The sequence below is a fragment of the Trematomus bernacchii genome, unplaced genomic scaffold (assembly GCF_902827165.1).
Source record: "Trematomus bernacchii unplaced genomic scaffold, fTreBer1.1, whole genome shotgun sequence".
NCBI lineage: Eukaryota > Metazoa > Chordata > Actinopteri > Perciformes > Nototheniidae > Trematomus > Trematomus bernacchii.
Window position 1 is genome coordinate 387,645 of NW_022987409.1, and position 21,952 is coordinate 409,596.

Consider the following 21,952-nt stretch of genomic DNA (forward strand, 5'->3'; position numbering starts at 1 on the left):
TAACGTTCTGACTATTACAACAGCACTTACAGGAGAAGTGTGTCAATCCTAGTTCTGCTTTGATTAAACTTGAAAAAAGCAAATAATGATAAGATGATAAATAATATGTAATGTATAGGCTAACTTGGATAATCAGGTAACTAAGGGTGTTTTCTTGTTAAATATATTCTTTCACGCATTTCCAGCACCCCTCTCCAGGATACTAAGATATTTGGATGGTAGAACATAAGAAAGATACCATTCTTATATGTAAAGTAAATATAAAGCTAAATTACTGCTTGCAGCTTACCTAGCACACAAACTGTAAATGAGAAAACAGCTACCATGGCTCTGACCAAAGCTAACATCTAAAGTTCACTAAATATCATATTATATGTCACTTTTTTTAAGCATACAAAAACATGTGTATCAATCATTTATGGGGGTTTATTAGCGGACTATTTGGATAAATTAGCAATGAATCCCAACAGCCCTTTTGCTTGTCTTTATCTCTGCTGTCTGTGTTACCTCTGTGTTTGTATCTCTGTTGTTTTCGTTGTGTTTCTGACCGTCACCATGAATGATTCAGAGCTCCAAGATGTGCTTAGATGATCTGGTGGATGAGTAAGAAGTTGTGATCAGAAGTGTTGATGAGCTGCAGGATGAGGAGGCAGCAGCCCCGTGGAAGACAACTGAACCAACTGTGAGGTAGAAAAAGAGGGATCTTGATGGCGACCAAATCTATGCAAGGCCAAGATAAAGCAGGAAGCAGTCAAATCAGGGTCAGGAGATATTTTGAAAATCCTAATTCTTCAGACACTAATGAGTGAATCAAATCAATGAATAGTACATGGAAACAATCAAACTTAAACCAATGATACACATTTTTGACATTTACATTTTATTCATAATGATTATAGGTCCTGAATATTCCTCATTAGATTGTGTGAGTTGTTGTGTAGGTAAAGGCAACAAGAACATTTTATTGTTATTCATGTTCAGTTATTTCCGGTACAGCTGGTCCTATTCAGAAGACTGATGCTCCCTTAGATGCTCTGGACACTAACAGTGACGTGGCCTTTGCTGCAGAGACTGCTGTATGTTTTCTGTGTGTCCATTAGCCCAACGCAGTATGTTTATATACTTGTATCTGTACAATCTATCTGACACTGAGTGGGAAATGTATATTCCACGTTTGTACATTAAATAATCATAAACAAAATAATAAACAGAACTGATAAACATATTGAAACCACAGCATCTCCATGCAGTACACTTTGTACTTCACGCAGTGCACTTCCTCCTCTGGGGTTAATTACCCTAGATAGCTGGACAGGGAGCCATTACCCAGAGACAGTCTGGTGCTAGTCAGTGCAAGACTGAAGGAGCGGTGAGGACAATGCAGCATTTCTCAGAAAAGCTTTCAAAGAATATTCATTTCAGCAACCAAATCCAAGAAACACTTTTGCAGATGATGTGACACAGTGTCTGAGACAGAGAAGAGGGCCTGGGTAAACAGGGATATTTTGTATTGTTTCAAGTGTGGTTATATGAGGGAACTGATATGGACTGATCCATAGTCAGTGTATTACCTACTATAGATGATGATCAGCCTGCCCCTAGTTTGGAGAAGACAACAGCAGTTACGGCACAGGAGCAAATCACTGTACGCTTACTGATGTTGGAGAAGGCAGCAGCCTAACATTTATTGGCCACCAACAGAAAACCTAATATCAATTTAAGAATACGCTATATTTAAAATGTATTGACTTCTTTGACTTGCTGTCCAATGTGGATCTGAAACCATTATCTATACTCTCTTCAAAGTCACCAGACTAAAAATTAAATCATAATTTTGCCTTCAACACATGACAGATGCAGGTCTAGTGTTGCCTCGATTGGTTATTTAGTTTGTGTAATGGACTGAATTTGGTTTAGCTACTGCCCCCCTTTATAGCAGAACAATGCTTAGTTTATACTATAGGTAATACACTAACTGTATATTAGAAAGTACCTCACACAACTCAACACTTCAAAATATCCCTTGGTGCAAGGTACAAAAAGAACATTCTGGTTTAGTTGAAAAGCCTTGAAAGAAGCTTATCTTATCACACAATCAAACATCATTTTGAGCATTGTTTGTTTGGGGAGGGGGACAAGAAGTAGGCACACAGAGGTGCTTTCAATGTCCAGCGATAACTCAAGAAATTATTTTAGTTTCATAGACTGGCAGTTTTCCAGGCCCTATCTGTGCTTCCTCCCTGAGTTCCTCTTCAGAGCCAGTATCCAGGCAGGGAGAGCATGTCGTCGTGCGGGTGCCTCCTCCTCTGCTGCTGCCGGCTCCTCCTCACACTCCTGGTCGGTCACAGAGTCCTCCTCGGCTCCTGAATCCTCCTCGGAGTCTGAAGCGTCCGGGCCCGGCTCCGGGGGCTCGATGATCACAACCTCCTCTGAGAAACGAACCCGCCTGTCTTCCTCGACTCGCCTCTGATCAATAGAATAGGGGAAAAGGAAGTATGAACAAAAATGTGTAAAGAAAGAAGTAGTTGGATGACATTTCATATTCACTTTTAAAGTAAAGTTAGTTCTAATAGTGTCAATAAAAAATGTGTAATATAAGAAGATTTACAGCAGTGTTAAGTGGGTACATTGTAAATTAATAAATAAAGAGTTATTGTCTCAATTCAAGTAAGCTACACATTTAAAAAAAAAAATGTCTAAAGGCAAACAGTGAGTGGGTGGGTTTAATTAGGGATAATTCTTTCCTTTTTATTTTACAAAGGTACATTGTTCTTTACAAGAAATGTCTTGGAAAATGATTTTTTTTTAAATCAGAAAGTACTACTGAGCTGTTGCCAACGTAAAAGAACATTTCATCTATAAATACTTGCTGTTTCACAGACAAAGATATGAAAATGTCTATGAAGTGTCCTATATGCGTTGTGTATCAACAAAGCTTTTCCCAAATAAATCTTTAAGATCAACAGTCCATGACCTCTTCAATTTCATCCAGCTTCAACATATGAAAACTCACAGTACCTACACTTCTTACTGTCAAGTAAAAATGTATATATAGTATACTGTTTTCTGAGGTTATAATAAAATAAATCAACATACAGTACAATCACCATGCAAAGGCAATCAAACTACAACTTTGTCTCTTTGTAACTTAACAAAAGAAACAACAACATAATATCCCAAATACTTTTATTTTATTTTATGATTACTGGTGTTTTCCAGCTCTGAGCAGATTCTCAATTTGCTTTGTGCAATGCATTGTGGGAGAACAGCACACTAAAGGCTGTATTTTTAAATCAACACAGTGACTATTTTGAGTGTACTATATTATATCACAGTCCATAATCAAGCCTGCTTAGATGTATCATGTATTCTTCACCACAGGGAGGCAGTGTGATACACAATCACTATTTTCACTTACCCTTTTTGTCAGCGTTTCTGTTGACTGTGAATCCTGGGATATTGAGTGTTTGAGAACACCGCGGGGCACAGGAGCAAAAGGAGTAAACGGAGAGAGAGGTGGAGCAGGAGACTTCATGGTGTGTGAAGGCATCATGTTGTCATCATGTTGGAACTCTCCCGTCTCCTCCATCACGTGGCTGCTTGTGAGGCCTCCCTCTGTGAGATGGTAGACAAGAAGATAATTGAGTTTCCAACTTCTTAAAAACAGAAATTCAGCTACAACTGACAACATCTAACCTCTTTCAACTCAAAAGAGTGAACAGTTGCTCTGACCTTTGCCCGTCTGATTTTCATCATGTCTATTCTCTGTTTGAAACCTCTCATTTCCTATTTCTGTCGACTCGTGCTGTCTCTTTCTGTTGAGGTGGGCTCTGATCTTCTGTGCTGAGTTGTCTGTAATATCTGCAGCCTGCAAATAAAAACACAGGTTGAACGACTAACATGTGAAAGTAAAACTCTTCAAAGTTAAGGAATTTCATTTTCAAGAGAAACAAATTTGCAATCAAATGATTAAAAACAGCTAAATATGCATTATAATGTATATCAAACCTCTAAAAACGCAGCAGGTCGACGGGTTTGTCCATGTTCCATTGGTATTAGTTGATCAGGTGCACTGTGGAACTCCAGTGCTGCAGCCTGTTTTCCTTCTGAAACGTCCATGCTGACTGGGTGGGAAGCGTCAGGTGATATTTGTGCCATGCTGAAATCTAAACCTGGTGATGTCTCAGTTCCCTGGAAGCTCCACGGGCTGTTCACTCCTCCTTGTTGGTTCAAAATCAGAGTCGATTGACCATTATCATGAGAATTTGATAGGATTTTGAGTTCTGTTGGTCTCTGATTGGTCGAGGCTGCTGATTGGTTGGGGTTTAGGAACTTGGCCCACTCTTGACCCGTAACAATTTCGTCCAGCAAGCTAAAGGAGCCCAGGCCAAACTCAAAGTCTCTGTTCGACCTGGAATAAGAGAAGAGATCTGGTAAATTAGATCCTGCACATGCATCTACCTCAGACTCAAAATCAGGAATTACCATCTAATCAATCCCACCAATGTATCAACCAATGACAAGTGTGTAATGTGCAGGTTATGAAATAATCAAACCAAACCACTCTGCCATATAAAATAGTCCCAAACAGATGCTCTATTTAATCCGTTTTAAGTCATGTTTCCTAAAAATCTACAATGTCCAGACAAAATGAATGACTCTTTTAAAATAATAAACTATGTTTTTACCTGTTTTAACAAGTATTATCTTTGCATCCCAAGCCTGACAAAGCTTTTTTCCTCTGTGTCATAAACCCTTATTGTTTAATTGTATAATCTAGCCCCACTGTTGCACTGCCGGACATGTTTCTTCTTTAGAATAAACATTGGGACTGTGCTTTGTTTAGAGTCAATCCAACATACAACATTAAAGCTGCTGTAAATACTCAATAGTGTACAACATGTGTTTTAATCAACAGCTGAAAATAGTCACAAAAAATAAACTATACATCTGTGACTACATTTTAAAGATTTATGTCTTGAGTTGGAATGAAAGGCCTTGGTGCACCATGGAGCAAAACAGACAGGGTAGGAAAAAAGACATATTGAAAGACCGACAACAGCAAGAAAAACACAGAACAACTCCGGTCTCATCATTTATCCACTGTCAAGAACCATCTTTTCAAGGAGATTGAGAAAGTCTGTGTGTATGTAAACATTTATCTGTTTCATGATGTTTCTTTTCGAGGTGTTATGAACATAAGACAAGAGATTTATCGCATCATGAGAGTGATCGAAGTGGCTGATGACAGATGTTATCAGTGACAGAGGTATGTTTGGCACATCACACAATACATATCTGCCCAAACTAATATAACTTCTATGTTTGGAAACGTCTCAGGAATACCTTACATATCTTACTAGTGTCGTAGCAGAGACAAAGAAATAAAACCTGACCTTGAAAACGTTTGCCTGTGTCATGCTGTCTTCAGTACTGGTTGCAGTGTATTTATTCTAGATTCTGAGTACAGTTTGTTGGTAGATTACCTCATATATTCTTCGTCTTCTGTGTGTGTGGGAGGGGGGTTACTTGGATCTCTGCTGTCAAGTGGAAAGAGGGTCCTTTCTTCCTCCTTATTTGAAGGGATGAGATTTACTGCTGTCGGCAGCTGGCTTTGAGGTGAAATCTGTGAAGTAAACAGCTGCAGTTTCACTTTTTAGTTCATAGATTTGAATTTAGAAATAAGAAGATATGAAAATGCTCTACTCACTTCAGTTCCTTCCTCACTATGCAAGTCTACTCTCACTCCTTCTTTTCTCTTTCTGCCAAAACTCCCCGACCGGACCCATTTCTCCTTGATCTTCTGAGTCCATCTCCTCGTTTTATTCTCCGATAATCGCGGGTTCCTTCTCGAGCTGCTGTTGAGCGGCACAATCTGCAAGTCTTTACTTTGTGCCAAATCTCCTAATCCTCCATTTCCTGTATGCAGCACTTCATTCTCTTGACTTTTAACATCTGCATCTGTTGGCTTCGAAGACCAGACATACACTTTGGGTTTAAAACTCTGGTCCTGGTTTTGATTCTGTCCCATGCTGGTGAAAGCATCTTTATTGCAAGGCATTGTCGCTGCAAAACTACCCTCCCACGGCCCGTCAGTCCTCTCAAAGGAAGCGATATCAGCATCCTTAAGTGATCCAGCAGGAAACAGCTGCCCTGTTCCTGTCGGGGTAACCGCAGGCTGACTGTCCTCACCCGTGTCACCATCAATGTTATCTTTTTGGGAGGGTAAGGAAATGAGAGCACTGTCCACTGCACAGCCATGACCTGGACTCTGTATTTCACCTTTGAATCCAAAGTGACTGCCTGCAGCAGAGTTCCCACACTCCTTTGAGGGGATACCATTGGGACTGAACTGAAAGCCATTTCCAGGACTGCTGTTCACTTTCTGGAGGTTGAACGCTCCTCTCTCTCCGTCTGGCCTCCATGATGCAGCAGCTGTGGTGGGTACCGGTGTGTGCAGGTATGCCTGACCCTCTTTTCCCGGCTGGAGCTTCAGTTTCTGCAGCATGGACTGCAGCAGGGCCTGACTGTCTTTGGGATTAGGTGACTGAGACATCTAGAAACAGTACTGCTGTGCATCAAATCCAGAAATCCCCCAAAAGTATCTCAACAATGAGTGCATGTTATCACAACAATATAGTCCACTAAAATAATGGATTCCACAGACTTATGTAATGTGTTCAATAACAGACTGAAGACCATGACATAAGAAGTTAGCTGTGTGTGAATCACGTCACCTCTTGAGATTCCTGTGTTGGTTGTTTCTCTGTTTTTTTATAATCCAATCTTTTTTATAACCTTCTTTCTCAGTCCAAAATTCAAGATAGGTCCATCCCTTACGGTTCAACTTCCTCAGCTAGGTTAGAAATTCATCTTTTTCTCTGCGGCTGCTTATCCTCATGGACGTTTCACTGTCATACTGCATCCACTCCTCCATAATGCAAAAAAAGTTTCAGCAGCAGTCTCTCTTTTTGTGTTATTTTGGCAAAAAGCTGAACCAGACTCAAAACTATTCCTGACTTTCGTCCTCTGGTGTCTTTTAAAAGTCTCTCTCTTTCTCCAAACGTCCGTGGTTTCACTACACAAATGTTTTAGTCACACCTTTTCAGCAACAGCCATATCAACTGGGATGGGAGGAGATACGGAGCAGAGCAGCGTTCCTCACACACTGAAGCAGACAAACGAGAAAGACCAGTGAGGTGAGATAATTACGCATTGACAGTGACTCTCCCTCTCTCTGTCTCTGCCCATCTTTCTGTTTGCCCTTCCTTCCTTCCCATTTCCCTTCCTGGATCTCTAGCTCCACACATGTGCACACTCCCGCTTTCTTCCCACCATGACCCTTGAGTCGTAATTACAGGGCATTTTTAGTGAGCCGCTGCTATTTATGTGTCTTCAGAATGAAAGAAATAAGAAAATGCAAGCTTGACCTTTGGACTTTCCCTTTTGAAACAAACTGTATTGACTTTTCTGTGAACCTAAAATATAAAAAGCAGGCCTGTACTTTCATTGTAGGAACAAAGTATAATAGTTTGAGTGGAATCCCATAACATGATACTCTGAGTTGTGTTGTTTTGTTTTTCCATTAGTACATTTCCCATTTAAATAATTATTGATTATATTACGAAAGAACAGATATGCATAATAATAATATTAATAATATTAATAATAATATTAAAGGATCCTTTTTTAGTTAGGCCTACTTGTACCTGACTAAATCATTTAATGTATTTCTTACTCTTATTATTATACTATATTTACATTTCAGGTGTAAGTAAAATACAAACATTATTGTTAATGTTTGATTTTGTTATAATAATATTATTGTTCTGCAAAGTAACCTCTACAACATATAACTAAATATGTCAGATAAATGTCTGTAATGTAATGTAAAAATGATTTAGTCAGGTACAAGTTGGCCTACCTAAGAACCTACCTACGCCTTACTACTATTATTATTATTATCATTATTATTATTATTATTATTAATAATTCAATTCAATTATTATTATTTATGATCAACTTAGAAGCACATTGCGCATGCGCTAAGTCAACCACGCTCCTTTGAGTTTCAGCCTCTCTGATTGGTCAACCGTCAGGAAGCGGGTAATGGCGGCGTAAACAACCCACAGATCTGTGCAGGATTGTCAAACCGCGGCTGAAAGTAAAAAATAAAGCTACAACTAAACGGAATGTTTTCGGCACTACCAGGATTACTACTCGGTGTGCAAACCAATAAACCCTCGTTTAGTGACTACTTGGTGGTGTTTTGGCTAACTTTTAGCCAACTCTGCTAACTAAACAGAAAAGCCTGATTTGCAGAGATGGACTGCGTCGTGACGGGAGGCAACGTCAAAGGTACCACACAATTTGAACCATAGCTAGAGTATTACTACAGGACGCTAGGTTGTTGTTTATAGTAATATATATGTTGTGTATGTGTGTGTATGTACCGTCCAGTGCTGGCCAAAGCCATCCACTCTCTGTCCAGGATCGGTGATGAGCTCTATGTGGAGCCTCAGGAAGATGGGGTGAGCTGCTCTGATAAACTGTCTTATACAACAACACTTCCTCCTTACATGCAGCTTCCTGTTGGTGCACTGTTTGCGTCGATGACTGGTGATGATTTGTTTTTTTTTCTCTTGTAGCTGGCTCTGCGGTCTGTGAACTCCTCTCGGTCGGCATATGCTTGCTTCCTGTTCGCACCACTCTTCTTCAGCAGGTGCAGAATGTGTGTGTTTGTGTGTGTGAGAGAGTGAACACATTTGTGAGTGTCGTTAAAAGGAGCTTTAAACCTCCCATTTCTTGTGCAGGTATACCATCCCCATTGGGCTCGCCTTCCGCTGCAAGATGGCAATTAAGGTGTGGTGTGAGAAAGAGATGAGCTTACTTTAATTAAATGCTTTTAGTCACCATTTCAGTGATTCCCACACTTCTTTTGTATAACATACACCTCTTAAAAGCCCTTTCAGATGAGCGTAGCTTAGTAATGTTGGCATAGAAAAAAAGCATTCATAATATTAACACAGACATAGTGATCCTGGATGAGTCAATGTTTAGTCCTGGTCTAGGTTTGCCTATGGTTGGGAATCACTGATCCCATTACATGAATCAGATCTGAGCCAGCTCAAAGGTGGAACAAATACCCCCCCCCCTGTCAGTGCTGCTTCAGAATGTTAGAATGTTTCAGATTTACCGTCCCTCTCGCTGCTGCTTTGTTTGTTTCCCATTCACACTGCCAGGTTTTACACCAGATATGTTTGCAGTGCACACATTTAAACATTTAGCCAGGGGACCATGAGGACATATTCACTGATATTGACAAAAGGTGGTTAGAATAAGAATTGCAGACTGTACCTTCTATAAAATTAGAGTCTCCTTTCTGGGCTTGGCTACCAACACTATCTTTCCTGTCATCTTGATAATTAGGTATAGCCTATTTTTTCCTTGAATAAACAGCAGTTGTAATTGTTATAAAATACAATTATGAATATGAGCTTATTTGGGTTAATAGCAGAATATTCCTGTGCATATGAACATAAGCAAGCATCCTGTCCCCTTGTTTATATACGTGTTTCCCCTTCTTATGTTCATCTGTGTGAGTCAGAGTGTGCAGGCCGTATTCAGGTCTATTGCCACGTTGGAGAAGACCGTGGAAAAGTGTCACATTGAGCTGGACGAGCAGAAGAACCGCCTCACCTTCACCCTGCACTGCAAACACGGTATCTGATTCCACTCCTGCTCATACAGTGACTCACATTGTTCTACGTGGACGATTCCAAAGGGATTACATCTGATTTATACTGACACATATTTTACTCAGCATCTCATGCATTCATCACATAGTATTCTACGTGCTTATGTACTTAACGTGTTTGTGTTGGTATTTTCTCTGCAGGCCTCATGAAGACACATAACCTGTCTTTCCAGGACAGTGAAAGCTTACAGGCAGTGTTCGATAAAGACAGCTACTCCAATGTATTCAGATCCCATCCCAGGTCTGTCAAATCTCCTTTTTTTCTTATTAAAAATAACAGACATCACATTTTCATGTTTACGTATGCCTCGAACGCCTTTGTGATGTTTACATTTCCTCTTGTCTTGTTATATATATATATCACAATAAAGTGAACTAATGTTGCTGTCAAAGAAGAACCTGCATTAAGACACATGTTGACTCACCACATTAGAAAACGGTTACATTGACCTAGCCCTACCAATAGCACCTTTCTTTGCCTCCCTTCTTCTTTTTTGTTCCTGATTCACTGCTCACTCTGTCGTCCCTTGCTCTCAGGCTGCTGGTGGACACAGTCGTGCACTTTCCCCCGTCTCTGGAAGAAGTGACCGTGTCAGTGAGTGATGATCGAATGTGGGTCAAAAACCATGTGGAGGACGAAACAGGTGAATACATTTTCACCCAAAGGTTACAAATGTACTTAAATAACTGAATAAAACTCGTCAACTGTGTTTTACAAAGTCACAACACACTGTTTATTTATACTTCTCTTTGTAACCTTACATAGGTACTGTATGTTTGAAGTGATGAGTACGAGTTTCAATTGGTGTTTTCAGTGAATACTACAGTAACAAAAACACTTTAGATGATACAAGAATGATAGAAAATAAACATAACTTGATATTATATACTAACCCACAGCCCCAATCTGTCATTGTGTCTTTTAAGGTTGCTATCAATTATACGAAATAATGCAACAAATATATTTAACCCAGTAGTGCCCTCCTGTGGTAGAAAGGCAGAACAGCAGTATTACAGTGTGTGGTCTTGGCTGTTATGAGCCATTCAACTCTGCAACATTACAGCTTTAGAATATAAGAAACATAGTAATATTACAGAACTATAAAATATGTTTAGTTTTGTAACGTTTCTTGTCCTCAATGAACTCCTGTCTTTCTTTATGTTTCTCTTTTTGCCCGTTTCCCTCCCAGACCGGTCCAAGGCCATGCTGACGGAGCTGTGTCTGGCTTCAGACGAGTTTGACCATTTTTCCGTCAAAGTTCAAAACAGCGTCACCTTTTGTCTAAAGGAGTTACGGGTGAGACAAATGGAGGAGTGATGGAGTAACAGAATAGGAGAATTAGTCAGTGGAAAAGGTTGCAGAGGGCAATTCTTATATTTATTTAGCTGACTCTTCTATCCTAAGCAAACTACAGTTCCTTTAGCTATGTGGATACGCCAGGAATAAAAAATATGATAATTTTTTCTTTTAAAATAAAAACTTATTGCATTGATGTTTTTTAATCAAGATTTTCTAAGTGAGTTTTTTTTCATCTTTCCTCCAGGGTTTGTTAGTGTTTGCAGAGTCGACTGGTCTCCCAATTTCTATGTACTTTGATGAACCTGGCAGGTAAACAAACTTGCACACATATGTTCATTAATCCTTTGTGTAACTCCAATTTACTTACAATTGCTTTTTGTGTGTGTCAGCCCTGTAGTGCTTTCGGTAACAGACAGTGTCCTGGAGGGGAATTTTGTGCTGGCAACGCTTTCTGATGACTCCAACCTACGTAAAAACAACACAAAACGGTAATGCTGAAACTAAATTAGTGCTTAAAAAACAGTGGTGAAAACCTTTTACTAGACTGCAATTTTCAAAGGCAGAACTAATTAAAAATCAAACTGTGTTGCCATTTGGTTCTTACGGCTGGGGAATTTTCAGCATTTACTCTGCAGAGATGCCACAACAACTGTTTCAAGAGATGCCTTACTTTGGTATCAAAGTCAGCTGACTCAAATCTGCAGGTGTTGTAGACAACAAATAGTAGAGTCTAATAAAAGTCTCAATGAATTGCCAAAAAAAGCTATGTTGTCTTCAAAATGTATAATAAGATGAAATCTAACAATAAACAGGTGCCATTAATGTAGCATGTGTAATGCATTTGGACATGAGTGAGAGGAATTGTAACACTTTTTTACCTTGCCATTAATGCAGCACAGTTTAGTAATATATTCATACTCATATGTTTATGTTTCTTATGCTGGTGTTATCTATTGTGTATCTTGTTTTTTATGTATTTGTACGGCAACCTTGAGAGCCTTGAAAGGCGCCTAAATTAAAAAATTGAATTATTATTATTATTGTTATTATAGTTTTGGTCTTGGGTTTACCAGAGATCTGCCCATGAGTTTCTTAACAATAGGTCATTCAGTATGAAAATAAATGACTCATCCTACCAGAAACCTACAATAAATGGTTATCAAATAAGATCACATTTACCAGTTAGTATACAAATAGTCAAAGAGGGAGCAGCCTCTTAGATAGAGATAGAAATCTCGCACTGGGCTGATTGGCATTTTCATGTTTCTTCAACTTGGCAATTTAAAGCCTCTTCTGCAACATACATTTCTCTTCCTGGGTAAGAGGGACATAACTTGTAGAACCCCCATTTTCTTATATACAAGATAAAAACATTAGATTTTCTGCCTAATATCATGTCTAAAGAAGCAATTGGATAAAAAGTGAAACCTTAATCTTCACAATACAGTAACAAGATCATAAGATATACTCTCTTCAGTCATGACTACTATGACCTTACATCTCAGTGTGCTGTCTGTCAGTGTCACTGAATGTCAGAATGAATCCAGGGAGAGGCGTAGCTCTCACTTCCTCATTCATGGCATATTTCCCTCCATTGTGTCTCCTCAGAGCGTGCACACCTCCACCGCCTCCTGATGACTTCATGAATGACGACATGGACTCCTACCTCATCGCCATGGATACCAGTGTAATGCCAGGTCCCTCAGCTTCAAGTCCACCCTCACCCCCGTTAACTAATTCCACAAGTTTAAAACAGACTGCCGCAGCCAATCACAGGACAAGGCTTCCCAGTGAGGAAGAGGAGGAGGAAGAGGAAGAAGAAGCAGTCGATTCAAGCGGACCCCCAAACAAGAAGGTATAGTTTGGTTTTCAAATGAATACATTAACTATTAGGCTCACAATCAAATGACTGGTAGATAAATGTATAAGCAGGGTCCTTACAAAGTCATGAAGAGTTTGGAAAGTGCTTGATTTAAAATATTTGTTTTAAGCTTAAGAATATGAGTTTCAAATATATTCCTTAAAAATACTTGCTCTTCAACATTATGTGATGTTTTATCTGGACAATCCCTCATGAAAAGCAAAATCTTCAAGTCTTTGACATGAAACGATCCCATCGTCATACTTTATGATATCATGATCAAAACAGTGGTTGAAATAAACAGTGTCCAAATACATTGATTGCTGTGGATACAAAGGAATTCTGTCAACCTTTTTTGATTTCTTTGTAACATAAATTACATTTATTGGAACAATTTGTATCCTAACGTCTTTCTTTACTAAGATAATTTGGAAATACATGTTTTAAGCTACTTTGAAATTGCTTAAATGTTACTCCTAGAAGCTGTTTAAAGCCTGTTTACTGTCAGAAGCTCACATTTTACAGTTCACTTAGAAATAATATTCATCACTTTCTTTCCTCTCGTAGTTCTGTTCCTTGTTCTTCGGCTCGGTGCTTTCCCCCTCCTCTCAGATGACCACTCAGCCGCTGACAGGTCAGGAAGTGTTAGCCAGTGACAGTGAGGATGACGTACAATAGAGCCACACTGGACTGATGGAAAAGAGACCAAGAGGAAAGAGATGGACTTTTAATTTAACCCACAAACCACCTGCAGCGCTTGAAACGAAATGGAAACCATGAACCTTTATTTGCTGTTTTCTCTGGCCCGTACAAGAGTTCTACTTGGATTTCTTTTGTGCAAAAATATCCAAAGACTAACGGACTATAACGTTAATGGTGGACTTCAAATTAGAAGATTATGTGACAATGAACATGAAGCACTTCTCAGTAAAACATTTTCATTCAATGTCTGTTCTGTTTGTGATCAAAGTGCAACAAAGAGCTCCTCTAAATAAAAGAATCATATTTTTGAAGTATGTTTACATTACTTATTTACATGTCAAAAGGTTCAAGTATAAGAAATATGATCTCTGCACACACAAAAAGAGGGTTTCTGAAGCACTCGGAAATCTTGCCTCCAGATCTAGTTACGATTTGTTTTGTCTTGTCAGAAGTAAGACTCAGCGTAAGAAACAGAATGTCTATGAGTCTGTGATCCAGTGTTTGCAGGTTGAGTCACCTCACTACTCTCTTTCTCTCTTTGCACCTGGAAACCTTTCCCCCTCGTCTGCGGTTTCCTCTTCTCTCGCTCTCTCTCCTTCGCCAGCTCCTTCTCTCTCTTCTTCCTCGACCTCTCCTCGTCTTTCTCCCTTCTCTCTTGCTCCCTCCGCCTCCTCCTCCTCTCCCTGGAGCTCAGTGTATCCCCCTCTTCTTCCTCGACAGGTTTCTCCAGCCCTGCTCCATCACTGAAGTCCTGGATCAAGATTTTGGGGACTTGCAGTTTGGGTGCCTTTTTTGGCTGCTCTCCTCTCAGTCTGCGGAAGAGACCAAAGCGTTTAGGGGGGTCGGGCAGCGGCTGTACCACTACCCTCTCGGTCACTGCAGACAGAGTATTTTGGGTTGTGTTTGCAGCACTGTCTTTTGCTTCTGGTTGATGAGGAGTAAGCTTTGATTGGCTCGTTTTCTCTGGCATGATGAAGAGATCTTCAGAGAGCCTTCGGGCTAACCTGGAACCTCGAGAGCTCGACGCCTTGCGGACGCAGAAATCCCCAGAAGACCTGCTGCTGCGATTCCCCGACACTTCTGTGCCGCCACTATTACCCGACTCAGTCTGCTCTTTCACGAGGTGAGAATCTTGGACTTGTGAGATGCTCTTGATATTAGAAGAGTCCATAGGTTCAGTAGAAAGGAAGACTTCGTCCTCTCCTACAGTGTTTTCATGGACAGATTCTGGACTTCCTTCCTCCTCCACAGCGCCCATAGCGACCTGGATCTCTGGCTGTTCAGGTGCAGGTTCCTCTGAGGGACTCGTTTCTTCTGGACTCAACTTCCAATCAGGCTCAACGGTGAGAGTCTCAGCCTCAAAAGGTTCTTTAGAGTCAGTAGTCTCTGTTTGTGTTTCTCCTGCTTGATCATTGTCAACCTGTGCCTCTGAGTTTGCCATCAAACAGCTTTCCTCTTCCTCTTGTGTACATTCTGCATCACACTCTTTCTCCAATCCTTCACTTGACTCCATCACTATTTCGTTGGCACCTGCTATTTCTTCCTCAGTGTCTGTTTCAGCTAATACGTCAGTGCCTTCTGTTGGTTGCATGCATTCAGGGGAACATGATATTACTGTTTCTTCTTCAGCCTCTAATTCCTGTGTGGCTGCATTTCCCTCTAGACTCTGCACCTGTTCTTCAGTGTGTGTCTCTGTTTGGGTGTGGGACTCTTCTTGATTGTGTGTCTCTGCTAATGACTCGGTGCTGTGGTATTTTCCTTCACATGCATCTCCCTGTGAGCTGATGTCTGTCTCTGTGATCACTTCTTGTTGTTGTGTCACTGTCTCTGTTGAAGCTTCATCTTCACTCGTTATCTCTGTGTCCTCCTGCATCTGGTGCTCAGATTCTGTGCTCTCCTGTGGTTTCACGTCAGCCTGAATCATCTGTTCCTCACCTGGGTACAGACTTCCTTGCGTCTCTTCCTCTGTGATTGTGTCTTCATCAGCATCTTTCTGTATCTCAGTCAGACTTTCCTCTGCAGCAGCAGCAGCTGTTTGTTCGATTTCTTCCACTGGTTTTTCTGTCTCCTCATTTGTTTCCTTCACCTCAATTTCCAGCTGCTTGCTTTCACGACTCTGCTGCTCCAGGACTTGTGATTGGCTGTCAGAGTCCAGCTCTTCTCCCTGTTTCTGTTCAGCTGGATGAAGAATATTTTCAACAGTCTGATCTTTGGTTTGATCTGTTGTTTCTTCCGTCTGTTCAGAAAACATTTCGCTCTCCTCTGTCTCTTTGATTTGTGTTTCCTCCTTTTCAGCGATTTCCACTTGTTCTTTTATGACTGTTTCTTCAACATGCTCTGTTGGCATGTTTCTGATTTCTATCTTTTCAGGCTCTTCTGGGAGTTTTTCCTGTTCAGTACTTCCTGTCAGTTTGTTTGGTTCCTCGAACACAGTGTCCTCCTCTTCCTGTACGCCCTGCACCTTTTTGAAATTGAGCCCAGCCCAGCTCCTGCAGTCCTCCTTTGCTCCCATTGAGAGATGCCTCACAACTTTGCCCCCACTTTCCCATTCACGTGTGTTCGTCTTTGCCCCTCTACCCCACCTCTTGCTAAGGAGGGCGGGAGAGAGCGAGAGAGTGGAGGCAGAGCGAGCAAGAGGGACGGACAGGTTTCCTTTCGCTCTCTCTTTCATGTCCCGCTCTTCCTCGCTCTGTCGCCCACTCGCCCACGCCATCCTGTATCCCTGGCAGCGACCTCTGGGGTCAAAAGTGGATGAGGGTCTGTCAGTCCTCCACTTTTTCAACTCCTTCTCCGTCTGCTTCTCCAGATCTCTTGCTGAGAGCTGCACCGAGCACACCTGAGGAAGTCAAGAAAACACTGGTCTCACTTTTATGTTTATTTTCGAAATGTTCGAAATGTTCGATAAGATATTGCGTCATTTTGTGTGGATATTAATACTTTCTTCACAGGTGTTTAGTTGGGATGAAATCAGGTGACTTACCTCTGCAATGAAAGGATCATCTTCCTCCTGGACCTCCTCCTTGACGCCCCTCAGCCTCTCCAGGGTCTCCATCTGACCCGGGCACTGCTTCCTCTGCTCGGCCCGGCCCAGCACCCGCCGCACCAGGACCACCGCCACCTGGAGCAGCACCCGCACCCCTGCTCAGAAGAGAGGAGAGGGAGGAGTTTATCACAACATATGCTGTAAATATTTACTGCACACTTTATCATTTTACATATCTTTTTTTTTATTTTTTTTTATTTGCATTTTAAGAAAATATTCACGAAGCATAACAAAATAAACACATCTAGGTACATAGATTAACTACATAACAGATGACAAATCCGAAAAGAAATAATAAATTAATTGTAATAATACCAGAAATAGGTAGGATCATTTCACATATCACTCTTTAAATCACACACATTTCACATGTCTTGATGTGTGAAGTGTTACTTGCAGCTAATTGCATTAGTGTAAGTTGCATTGTTTTATGGATATTCTATGTTGAGATGAGGTCAATATTAATACATGTTTAATATCTTTAGGATGGCATTTCTTTTGTGTTGTTTTTTTACATAACTAAGACAACAGAAACATAAGAAAACAGGCTCTGTCCAATTATCTGAGGAGACAAACGTTTGATGGTACCAGTCGCTAATCTTGTTGGAGATCCTTCATTGAAAAACAATTGAGACACATTGAAATGTACCATAAAATATAATATGATGATTATTGTGTCTAAGATATTACTATTTTGTTAACATTGCCTTACTTTCAGGACATCATTTGAGTTGTTTTGACCCATAGCAGCCTATATGGAGGACGTACCATGGCAGAAGAAAAGGTCCCAGACTCGGAGCAGTGTGTTGAAGGGCAGGTGACGTGTAAAGAGACACATCAGCCAGTCCGTGGCGAACATGAGGGGCTCCACCCCGTGGTGCTGCAGGTGTTTGTGAGCAGCTGGACACGTCCTCTTCAACACCCAGGTCAGCATGGCCGCATCAAACAGGACTCCCTCCTACAAAGGTGCACATGTTTAGACCGTTCAGGAATACAGATCTGAGTAATACCTGTTAGTAATTTCATGATAAGTGGAAGTTTTCTTGAAAAACTATCTACAGAACGTTACAGTAGAGTAATATGTTGTGTGTGACATACATAAGTGCAGTGCCAGGGACATTATGTACTGTGTGCATGCGTGCAAGACCTCACCAGCAGAGGGCTGTAGTATCCAGGCAGGTACTCATCACTGATCTGCACCAGACACCAGAAGGCCTCCTGCAGGGGTCACATCAGGTGAAATGGAATATAAAATCATAATAAGTCAACATCAGATGCCACAATAGCCCCTATATAGTTAGGACAATACTTATATATCTTTAATAAAGTATACATCATTTTGTCAAGCATCTCTTTGTGGGACAGAATGCTAAAAAGCTAGTATGTTAAAAACGATCAAACTTAAATTAGTACAGACTCTAAAAATAATTCCTGTAATGTTTTTTGAGATGCATGTACAACTTCTTTGGACATAAGGGTATACTGTGTTATTGACTGTTACCTCAGCAGGCATGTTCATCAGCAGCACCGCAGCCACAGGCCCCTGAGCTTGGCAGTAACCCTCCTCTGGTTTGTGCTGAGTGTAGGCTTTCAACACCCGGAACAAACCACGCTGCCTGCACACAAACACACCACAGCAATCAGCCACACAAACAATCACCGGTATTCAAACAAAATGTTAATCTCATCATTATGTTGTTTAGATAAATTGACAAAGTAAAAATGTAGACAGGTCAACATCACTATCTAATTTCTTAACTTTGTGCAACAGAAAGACCAACAAGGAAGGACTTTAAATATGAAGTGGTAACAGCTAAGGCTGATTGAAAAATATGAATTTTCAGAAGCTAAATGCTTGTCAACAGAAACAATTAGAAGTGGGAATGTTTCTTACCCGTGTCCATCCTTGGAGAGGAACATTTCATGGAAAGGGAACTGTCGGTCCAGGTCTCTCTCGATCACATCCACCCAGCTCTGCAGAGCCGGCTGCGAGTCCAGGGTCTGCCACAGAGACATGGAGGGTTTAATTCAAACATATGTTTCCACTTCAAATGGCAAACTCATTAACCCTTGTGAGAGTGTTTAATGTTCTTGCCTGGTAGAGGTTTTCGGTTTGTTTCATCTTGTCAGTGGCTCCACACAACAGAGGCCAGCACTTAGCTCTGAGTGAGGCTGGGATGCCTTTCTGACACTGCACTTTGACCTGCAGGGACGGTGGTAACAGACACAGGAACAGCAAAAACCAATTACTACAATCATTTTTTATCAAGGTAAATGTACACCGGCATTTTTTAACAGCAATACATTTTCAATCATAGCAGGAAAAGGACTGGTGTGACTAATAACATGAACAATGGCTCTTAGAAAGGACGCACCTTACTGGTCTTCTTCAACAAGATGCGATCCCATTGGCTGATGATATTTATCCACTTGGTCTCCCTCTGCCGGACCAACTCAGGGGGTGGGCCCACAGTCCTGACACAAAAAAGTGTATAAGATAACACATCCAGTAAGTGTTTTCAACATCAGGAAGGAACAATACTTCAAACATCTATTTAATAAGACAAGGGCATTGTTTTGCACACTATCTTATTTTCACAGATAGATTTAGCTGTGATGTTTAAAAAATAGCCCTTCATCATGCAAACGGTTTGTGACAATGAGAAGCTATTTTAAATAGGGAGTGGCTCTGCAACCAAACACACATTACATTCACCACATGCAATAAGAATGCATAAATACCAAACATTAGTTTACTTTACTAACAGTCACCAGCATCATAAATCAAGCCAGTAAATATTAACAATCCTTAATGTGCTCCTAAATGCTCAGAAAGAATAAGTGATGTCTTATCAGATGAATGCTTAAAGTCCCAAAGGCTAAACAGCATTTTGATTAAGGTACATGCCCAAAAACTGCAGCTTACATTTGTAAAGTAACCTGTATGGAAACATTCACATGGCACATAACACATCTGCATCAATACATAAATATAAACCCTCATAATAAATACTTTTTAATATAATTTTTGCAGTGTGCAGAAGTTTGTTTGGATCTTTGGAAAATATTTCCAAACACTTACTATTCACCATAAGAACTAGAGCCTTGTATGTGTCTCATTCAGTGACTGGACAGCACTAAGGCTCTCCTTAAACTGCAGGCCTTTAAGTCAGAGTGCAGAGCTGCTACTGCATGCACCTTTTTGTGTTGTCATTATAGAGAGACTGTGCACCAAAAAACAAGACAGGAAACAGGAAAACCACACGGTAGCAGTGTGATGTCTCCATGGCAACAGCTCAGGATGTTATGAATGAGGAAAGCGTCAAGTCGGCAGGTAGCAGTTTGTTCAGCTTTACTGATCCTGAAGCTACATTCTTCATCTGGTCCACTGCCAATATGTGAAGTTTCATTGTTGATGTGATGTAAATATGTAGTCAATGTATTCTTAATTAAATGAATCTGAAATATAAAACATTTTTCACTATACTTCATGTTCACCTTTTATGATATGAACTCTTTCATACATGGATTTTGCACCTTTATACAGAATTATAATTATCAGCATTATTGCAGCACCCCTGTAAGTAAGATTAGGTATTTGTCTGCCTTCATGATGTTCAATTGTGTTTAACTCTGACAACTGGAGATTTGGACTTCCTGCACGTCAAACTGGCTGACAGCTGGTTTTTAAAGTCAGGCATCAAAATTAATCCTTTTCCTCACCAATTAAAGTCTAACATGCTCCTGCAAAAAGAGTAGTATTTTTGTAGATGAGCATGTAAAAATGACCACTAAATATTTATATTTAGGTTTTATGCACTGGTTGCACCTTTCATGTGGCTGTCCCTCATTTATGCTCTCTATAAAGTTAAAATGTTACTTTCTGTATACAAATGTATTAGCAGAACATTTTTGATGTACCCTACTTATAACACACTGTCCACAACTAAAAATCAAATGTCATTTCAGATTTTTACCTTGATTTTAAAGCTCATTAGATTCTCATAGCTGCTTCAACTGATTCCAAAGTCCGCATACAGATATTTGGTGGTGCTCCCTTAAGCCATAATGCACTAGAACAATTGTGGAATAATAGGATTGGAACAGGTCATTTAAATATTAGACTTGATGAATTTTTAGAGGACATTTAACTTTTGAATATAGCCAATATCTAGCAGGTCTTTTTTTTAATTATAAACTAATGATCTCCCTTTCTTGTTGTATAGTGCTTGAACTTGAGCATTTAACTTATTGGAGCACTATTTTATTAGCCCAGTTGGATGTGTCTTAGATGCAGAGCCACTTCTGTCGTATAAAAGCGTTGGATTAAAATGCTGGTTGTCAGATGCTTGGTCTCAATAGAGATATGTGGTCTTGCTTTGTAAGAAGATTACTTAGTTTGTGAAAATCTCTTCAGCATACATCCCACGACCTCTTAAAAACGAATTAACCTGCGATATACTTAAGGGATAGTTTCTCAGCATCCAGGGGAACAACTTGTTTTGAATGTACAAAAAGTATTCCTGATAAGAGAATTAAAACAGAGAACTAGTATACAGCACAAATGTGGAAGTGCTCACCCAGCTGTGGATCCATTAGTCAGAATGAAGCCAAAGCGGTCAGTCTCAGGTTCAGGGCCGACCTCTGACCCTGCATCAGATCCAGAGCTGTCCTCTTCACTGACGTTCTTCTGACTCTTTGGACTCAGCATCTTACTGAAGAAAGAAATATCTCATAATTCATCTGACCTTATTTCATCATCATGACTATGTGAAGCTGAAGTGGTTTTAAACTGCCTCCTACATGTGGATGTATCAAAGACGTTCAGCACAAAATCTCTGCTCTGGATAGGGTATGTCCAGGTTGTTATTATTTGAAGAACGTGCCTTCTTGCTACACTTAAGAACATTTTACAAGCTTTACAACATCCCTTCCTTTCAAGCCACGACTTGTTTATGGCATTTTCTTTAGCATCAGCGTAGAGCAGTTTAGGTCTACTTCCTTGTTTCTAAACAAAAACACGCAAGGACTGTTGTTGAGTATCTTAGAATATGCATTTTAAAGTACTTACCTTTTGTATTTCGGTCATGTTTGTCACTCGGTAGAAGAGGTGAAGTGTGAGATCCTCCAGTGACAAGGAAGGAAAAACTTCCTCCTCTCTCTCTCTCTCTCTCTCTCTCTCTCTCTCTCTCTCTCTCTCTCTCTCTCTCTCTCTCTCTCTCTCTCTCTCTCTCTCTCTCTCTGTCACTCGCTATGTCTCTCTCTGAATGACTAATCCATGATGCCCCT

General features: G+C 40.4%; 3 protein-coding genes across 6 annotated transcripts; 1 reads left to right on the plus strand and 2 right to left on the minus strand.

The window, feature by feature from the left end:
- Window positions 1-859: 859 nt before the first annotated feature.
- Window positions 860-8,542, minus strand: zgc:113229 (uncharacterized protein LOC550612 homolog). The gene is made up of 7 exons (XM_034135834.1): window positions 8,454-8,542; window positions 5,711-7,168; window positions 5,487-5,626; window positions 4,009-4,411; window positions 3,733-3,868; window positions 3,419-3,615; window positions 860-2,466 (listed from the first exon to the last, which is right to left on the minus strand). The coding sequence occupies exons 2-7, from the start codon at window positions 6,554-6,556 to the stop codon at window positions 2,224-2,226; spliced, it is 1,965 nt and encodes a 654-aa protein (XP_033991725.1). The 5' UTR covers window positions 6,557-7,168; window positions 8,454-8,542; the 3' UTR covers window positions 860-2,223.
- Window positions 7,974-13,931, plus strand: rad9a (RAD9 checkpoint clamp component A). 3 transcript variants are annotated; one of them, XM_034135855.1, is made up of 12 exons: window positions 7,974-8,358; window positions 8,461-8,531; window positions 8,649-8,731; window positions 8,814-8,862; window positions 9,608-9,722; window positions 9,899-9,998; window positions 10,295-10,401; window positions 10,948-11,054; window positions 11,302-11,366; window positions 11,447-11,545; window positions 12,666-12,912; window positions 13,486-13,931. In XM_034135855.1, exons 1-12 carry the CDS (start codon window positions 8,325-8,327, stop codon window positions 13,594-13,596), a joined length of 1,188 nt encoding a protein of 395 aa, XP_033991746.1. In that variant the 5' UTR covers window positions 7,974-8,324; the 3' UTR covers window positions 13,597-13,931. The 3 variants fall into 3 exon arrangements, with proteins under 3 accessions (XP_033991746.1, XP_033991753.1, XP_033991762.1); XM_034135862.1 differs by having other exon boundaries at window positions 7,976-8,358; window positions 8,649-8,722; window positions 13,486-13,770; XM_034135871.1 differs by lacking the exons at window positions 8,649-8,731; window positions 8,814-8,862 and having other exon boundaries at window positions 7,978-8,358; window positions 13,486-13,770.
- tbc1d10c (TBC1 domain family, member 10C) lies at window positions 13,152-21,819 on the minus strand. Of its 2 annotated transcripts, XM_034135817.1 has the most exons (10): window positions 21,735-21,819; window positions 21,244-21,378; window positions 19,039-19,138; window positions 18,759-18,866; window positions 18,558-18,664; window positions 18,165-18,279; window positions 17,816-17,881; window positions 17,432-17,621; window positions 16,601-16,758; window positions 13,152-16,456 (listed from the first exon to the last, which is right to left on the minus strand). In XM_034135817.1, exons 2-10 carry the CDS (start codon window positions 21,372-21,374, stop codon window positions 14,066-14,068), a joined length of 3,366 nt encoding a protein of 1,121 aa, XP_033991708.1. In that variant the 5' UTR covers window positions 21,375-21,378; window positions 21,735-21,819; the 3' UTR covers window positions 13,152-14,065. The 2 variants fall into 2 exon arrangements, with proteins under 2 accessions (XP_033991708.1, XP_033991715.1); XM_034135824.1 differs by lacking the exons at window positions 21,244-21,378; window positions 21,735-21,819 and having other exon boundaries at window positions 19,044-19,114.
- Between the last annotated feature and the right edge of the window lie 133 nt (window positions 21,820-21,952).